Consider the following 6,418-nt stretch of genomic DNA (forward strand, 5'->3'; position numbering starts at 1 on the left):
TTCTTGGGGCTGAGGGACCGGGGAGCGGCCGAGGGGAGCGGCGGGGCTGGGGGAGCGGGGAGGCGCTGCGGGCCCGGCGGGCTCCGGCGATGCTGCAGGTGCGGCTGTGCCGAGGCGGTGGCGGGGCCGGGGCCGGCGGACAGCGCGGGCTGAAGCCGGTCCCGTGCCGGGCGGCGCTCGGGCCGGTGTCGCTCCCCAGGGCGGGCCGACGGGGCCGGGCGTTGCCCGGCGGCCGCTGGAGCGCGAGTGGCCAGTGCGTCCGTTGTCGGGGAGCGCCATGGAGGGCCAGCGGCTGCCCGCTGCTCTCAACCCCAGCCATTTCCCGGCCAAGCTCTGGGAGCTGGTGAACAGCCCGCGCTGCGGCTCCGTGCGCTGGGATGCCCGCGGCGAGGGGCTGCTCATCGACCAGCGGCTCTTCGAGCGAGAGCTGCTGGGCGCGGAGGCGGCCGGCGACGGGGCGGCGCTGGACGGCGAGGTCTTTAAGACCAGGAACTTCGCCAGCTTCATCCGCCAGCTGAACCTCTATGGGTTCCGCAAGCTGGGGCCGGGGCCCGGGCCCCTGCAGGACCCGGCGGGGGGCGATGGCGGCAGCTCCGCCGGGGCTCTGCTCCATTTCTACAGCCCCCATTTCCGCCGCGACCGCCCCGAGCTCCTCGTAAACCTCAAGCGCCTGACGAGGGCCAACAAGGCGAAGCTGGCGGCCGGCCTGGAGCTGCCCAGCCGCCCGGCACAGCGCTCCCAGCTCCCGCCCTCGACGCTCGGCGAGGCTGCCAGGCCCGGTGAGCTGGGGTGGCCCCGGGCTGCGGGGCCCCGAGAAGCACTGGGTGCTGCGGGGTTTCTAGATCGGCACCCCCGCAGGCAGCAGGCTTGCCTGACCTTGCTGGCGGCCGCTCAGCTCCGCCACTGCGGGAAAGCCGTTGTTGTTCATGCAGGGAGATGGGCTGCCGGCAGGCACGGGGAGCGAGGTTCGCGTGTGGTTCCGTCTGCCCCTCGGCTGCAAGACAGCCTCCGTCGGGGGCTGCAGTAACAACACCCTCACCCTGGCTCTGTGGAGCTGGCACAGCCCTACCAGATGGACGTTCCTTCTCCTTGAAGGGTTGCTCCATAAGCTGTCGTTAAATCTGTGTGAAGCGATGGGTAACCGTGTGAGGGCAAGTACCATTTCATGAAACCGTAACTGACCGAGAGACGAAACCAGGGAAGATGAAAGGGAATATCTTGGAAGTAACAAAACGGCAAAGTCTGAGCTTTTTTACACTCAACCGGTTGAGCTACCTGGAAAAAAGCTGGCTTTGGTTTTGTTTTCCTTGACAAACTGAAGGACTTGTGATCAAGTGCTCTCAGAGTCACGTTTAGGATTTGGACATTGCCCCTGCCTTGGCTGCCCCTGTGCTGTCCGCACTGGAGTTCGGTAGAGCCCCGCTTCACCCTTCCCCCTTTATTTTACCTTACTGCCTGATGTAACGCGCAGCACTTCCTAAACGGCTTGTGCCGGTTTGGTCGGCTCCTGCGCATTTTGATTTCTAATAGCGCATTTCTAAGTAGCGATCACTTGCTCCTGAGGGTTTCAGGAGACTGAATGCTCCAGAGATGGCTGTGTGTTGGCACAGCACTGGTGTTCCTGTGTGTTCAGGTGGTAGTGCTGCAGCAGTTACTGTATGTTTAGGTGTAAGAATAGAGTCTGTTTCTGGATGAAGAATATCGGAGCAAAGGTGGTCTTCCCAGGGAACGTTGTGGAGCCTTGGCTCCCCATCCTGCCTTTCAGGGCCAGTGAAAACTCCTTCCCTTAGTCCTTGTTTCCCTTTGTTTTGCAGGACTGGTGACTGCAGGAGAGGCTCCTCAACCTTGTCATCCAGACAGCTGCTTTCCGCCCTCCAGCACAGCCGCCTCATGCCAGGAGCCCCCTGCTTTCCAGGCAGCGACTTCCCAGCAGCCTCCGGTCCCTTCCAGACCATGGCAGGGTTCTGTTGCGTGGCTGCCATGGCACGGGGCTCTCCCAGCTTTCCCAGGCCAGGGGGCTCCCTTTCCCGTCCTCCACAAGTGTTGCACGGAGGTCACGTACACTCTCCAGACCGTGTGCTCACTTCTGCCGCTTCAGCGAGGGGCTCCAGCCGGTGCTGCCCTTCCAGAACGGGGCAGCTGCGCGTCTCCAGGGCAGTGCTTGCAAGGCCGGGATCCAACGGGTACGGCAAAAGTTCTCCGCTTGCTGCTCGAGAAGTTCCTGCCAAGCGATGCATGAAATGTTTTCCGCCAGTGCTCTGTCACTGCGTGTGTATCTGACGCGTGTGCTCGCAAAGAGATGTGTGTTCCCTGTCCGTATACTTGCAACCAGCCTGTGACAGAATGTGCTTTAGCCGCTCATTTCTTCTGGCTCTGATGAGATGAACTGTATCAGAGACAGGAGAGCTTAGAAATGCCTTCTCTGCAATGAGCAGGGAAGGACAAAAGCGTGTGGGTGAAGCAGGTGTGTGTGGAATCTTGATTCAGCTGGAGCACTTGAAGTATTACAAAAGAATTGGCCCCTTTGCCAGCCGAGCCCATCAGTGGGATTTCCACAGGTGCAGTTTTTCTTGCTGTTAGATCAGGCACTGCTGCAGCTGGCAAAAAAAAACCAAGAAAAGGTGGTGTGAGTGCAAACCGTTCTTTCTGAGCACCCTTCTGCACTTCAGACCCGGTCAGAATCGCTCACCAGTCTGGGCTGCTACACGGTTACCTGTGTTCTCGTCCCCTTGATGTACAGGCATTACAGCGCGTTTGATTCACGAGCTGCTTTCACTATAAGCTCTCCTAAGTGCAAGAGTTGTGCAATTTCTACTTTACTCGTAGCTTTTTATAGCCTATGGTGAGGACGTTACATTTTACACCTGCCTCCTGTTTCACAAGCGCTTTTTCCCTTTGGGTTCTTCCTTTTCTTCTCTTAGAAACTAGGCTCTTTGTACTACATGTTTGTTTCCTTAGGATCACTCCAGCAGGTTACAGCCAATCTCTCCTTTGCTCTCTCGCCCTGTTTTTACAGTAGCCCTTTAGGTTTCTTTGGTGGTTTTCTTGCCTTTGTCAACATCCTTTGGCGTTCCCAGGGAGTGAAGCCCAGGTATCATTCGATTTTTGGCACAATCCAGAACTCTAATATGTTTGCAGGTCGCAGGGTGTTCTTCTGAAAGATGTCCAGATTTCATCCTAAGGTTGCTCAGAACGAGCTTTTGAGGTAACAGGAGTCAGACACGTGTCTCGTGCTGCTGTGGAAGGATGTCCACGAGCTCGCTCCCTGTTGTTTAGCTCTTGTGTTTGTTGCTCCAAAATGGACAAAAGTTCCTCTGATCACGTGGCCGCCTCAAGTCACACTTGTACCATTTAATTACTGTGAACATTGGCCTAGATTTGATTTCATGGGGGATTTCTCTCTCGCCCAGAAGGACTGCAGATTTTAAAGATTCTCTGTCCTGCCAGTAGTGCCTTTCCTTGTAAGTTCTCTCTGCGTGGCACCAAAACCTGAGACCCACAGAAACTGCTTCATCTACAGAGCTGCTTTTTGGAATAAGATCCCATTTTCATTCCAGTGTGTGTGCGTGAACATGCATGCCCTTCCTGTCTGAATCCCCTTTCTGTGGCGTGTTGTGTTGAGACAGTCGAGCAGCCAAATCCAAAAAAGGTGATATTAAGATAGAGAGGAGTGAATATGAAGATTCCGTGTGTGTTGGTTAATTCTGCAATGCGTATGTTGGATCTGTGTCTACATACTTTAGAAGAAATATGTTTTAAGGTGGAGAACTCAGTCTTACAATCGGCGGGGAGGTCATAATCCATTTCAGGGAGTTGGCTTACAGAGCGGTTACTGCAGTGTTTAATGCAAGTAAGCAACAGAACTGTACACCCTGGGCACCAGTTCTGGCAGTCTGATCCCTGTGTTTGAATTTTGCAGGCACCCCGCAGTGTTCACCCCCTGCCCAGGGAGGTCTTCTGACTGCCAGCGCCAATGCTGCTGCTGCGGCGTCCACCGACTGCGTCTTTGTGCAGGTGAGTGCAGCGCACAGAGAGCAGGGGGAAGGGAGGAGACCCCATGCATGGACCGCAGGGTTCTGGGTTCTTGCGGCAGGAAGGAGAGAAGTTTGGGACTGGATCTGCTTTCGAAAGGGAAAGTAACGTGGTTTGCCAATGGCCATTTGAAAGCACCGCTTTGAAACACGAAAGGGGCAGTGCTGTAATGCAGGTGAGGTTTCAGGGCAGCGGGATTGCGGGTGTCCTCATCGGCAGAGTGTTCTTTTCCTCGAAAAGTGTTATGTTTGACTTCACCATAATTCGCTTTAGTTCACGAGTCTCCGTTTATCTTTGAAGAAAGTCCTTGCCTGCACAAAATGGGATTCTTTAATGTTATGATACTGGGAATCAGCTCCACTTCTGTGTCCCAGACAACTTGTGGCAGTCCTGAGTTTCATTGGCTGCATGAGAAGAACCAAGTTGACTTTTGGAGTTGGCCCCAGCTCAGAGCTATCCTATCCTATCCTATCCTATCCTATCCTATCCTATCCTATCCTATCCTATCCTATCCTATCCTATCCTGTCACTGGAGAGCTCCAGTGCTACCTGTCAATGCTTTCTAGAATTCTGGTGGAAACTGCACCTTATTGGGTGGCCTGGCTTATGAAATAGTAAAAGAACCTCAGTAAAAATGCCAGGGCTTCCTTTCGCATTCCAGCAGCTTGGAGATACTTTTTTCCTCAGAGGGAATAAGCAAAGCAAGCTCTGCTGGTGTGTGCTGAAAAAGGGTTGACCTGCACAGTCCTCAGAAGCATTAAAGCCATCAGCCCTGACTCAAAACGGTTGTGATTTTTTGATCTGTAAATTCCCTGTGTTTTGTTTCTCGCAGAGTCCTGAATTGCAGCCACCTTCTGCAGCTGAATGCCTGCCTTCTGATGGGGCACATCATGCATCTGAGGACGAGGAGAAGTTGCTGGAATTAAGTTACGAAGATGTGCTTCAGTTTCTCGAGGAGATGTATGCATCGCAGAGCGCTGATGTAGAGACACCGGAGCCTGCAGAAAGCTGGGATGGAGAGCTGTTGGAAAGCTACATCAATGCGGCCATAGAAAGCGCTGCTGCTGCTGAAACAGCGCAAGACTCTGTGAGCACACAGGGAGCCCCTGAAGAACAGCTGGATCACAACCCAGCTCAGCCATCTGAAATGTTTGCTGTGGATGAGCTGTTCAGTGCAGAGCAAGTAAGTGCTAAATGGAGGTAAAACTCCCCAGGAAACTATTGAGTGGTCTTTGGGTTTATTTCATTTGTTGGTGTGTTTATTTAAAGGAGAATGAGAGTGTTAAATGTGGATCTGCGAGGGAAGAGAGAGAGCTCACTTCAGGAAGCGAGGCAGTGAAGAAAGCTGCGGAAGAGCCAGGGTCCCCTGCAAAACCTCAGTGCAGGAAGAGAAGACACAGCTCACAGCAGGGTAAGTCCCTGCTAAGAGAGCCTGCCTTTTTTAGAGGTGGCCAAGACAGCTGCTCTGAAACTCTTGCGGCAAGGGGAGATCACAAGAGCCGAGTTATTGTCTGCAGTGTTAAGTACCTCACTGGGCCTTCACTTCAACTCTTGCACTCGTAGGAGCTCTCGGCGTACTTGCCGACACGCTTCTATACGTAAGCTGGTGGTGAGGACTCCTAGGTGGACCAGGGAATAAATTCTCTCAGTCAATAAACGCTGAAGTTGTGGGAGTTGTGTCAGAGCCCTGCATGTCACAGTACACAGCAGTGAGATGCAGGCTGTGGGTATGTTTGCTGGAGGGTGAGAGTGCCACAAAGGGAACTCCGACTAATGAGGTGACTGTTGACGTAAGAGGGGAAAACCCCACCACGCTGCCCAAGTGAGTGCCCGAGCGCAACCTTTGTGGCTCAGATCACTAAATAAATGTCACAGCAGCCTGCTGATACGTGTGCTGCAACACAGGAGAAAAACACGCTCAGATTTTCAAGTCGCAGGCCGCCTTTGGCCAGATTGGACTGTCCCTGATGGCAGCAGAGGTGCTGTGCGTGCTGCCAGCTGAGCCGTAGGCAAAGCCTGCCACTTCCTCGGTGGTGTTTGCTTCCTAGATCCCCAGGAGCCGGAAGGTGGAGCCTGTAAGCGGGGCTGCTTCTGGAGGAAGACGGCGGAGTGAGGAGCGTGTGAACCCGTGGAGCGGCTGGCGGCTGGTTCCCTCCTGCGAGTCCGGCAGCAGCGCTCGGCACAGAGCTGGAGCCTGGGTTCAGGGTCAAACCTCTTCTGTTCTGTTTCCTAACTCTTATGTCCTTGATAGCTCTATTCCTCAATTTATGTGTTATTTCTAGCTTTATTCCTAAATCTGTATGTTATTTATAGCGTTATTTATAACTTAATAAGTTATTTATAGCTTTAGTCATAAATTTATATCTTATTTATAGCTTTAGTCATA

The 6,418-nt window shown here is 53.8% G+C and overlaps 1 protein-coding gene across 1 annotated transcript; it reads left to right on the forward strand.

The window, feature by feature from the left end:
- The first annotated feature begins 277 nt into the window (after positions 1 to 277).
- LOC133275236 (heat shock factor protein 5-like) lies at positions 278 to 6,145 on the forward strand. The gene is made up of 7 exons (XM_061465083.1): positions 278 to 779; positions 1,815 to 2,194; positions 3,558 to 3,560; positions 3,931 to 4,014; positions 4,865 to 5,215; positions 5,302 to 5,443; positions 6,081 to 6,145. Exons 1-7 carry the CDS (start codon positions 278 to 280, stop codon positions 6,143 to 6,145), a joined length of 1,527 nt encoding a protein of 508 aa, XP_061321067.1.
- The last annotated feature ends 273 nt before the right edge of the window (positions 6,146 to 6,418 follow it).

This window comes from Pezoporus flaviventris, unplaced genomic scaffold (genome assembly GCF_033815535.1).
Source record: "Pezoporus flaviventris isolate CSIRO_AGI_PZ_B2104156 unplaced genomic scaffold, CSIRO_AGI_Pfla_v1 ptg000037l, whole genome shotgun sequence".
Classification (NCBI taxonomy): Eukaryota; Metazoa; Chordata; class Aves; order Psittaciformes; family Psittacidae; genus Pezoporus; species Pezoporus flaviventris.

Bases quoted from the DNA above. Each gene is read 5' to 3' on its own strand.
- LOC133275236 (XM_061465083.1), top strand. From the start codon at position 278: ATGGAGGGCCAGCGGCTGCCCGCTGCTCTCAACCCCAGCCATTTCCCG. The intron at 780-1,814 runs GTGAGCTGGGGT...TTTGTTTTGCAG, and splicing joins CGGCGAGGCTGCCAGGCCCG to GACTGGTGACTGCAGGAGAG. The intron at 4,015-4,864 runs GTGAGTGCAGCG...TGTTTCTCGCAG, and splicing joins CCGACTGCGTCTTTGTGCAG to AGTCCTGAATTGCAGCCACC.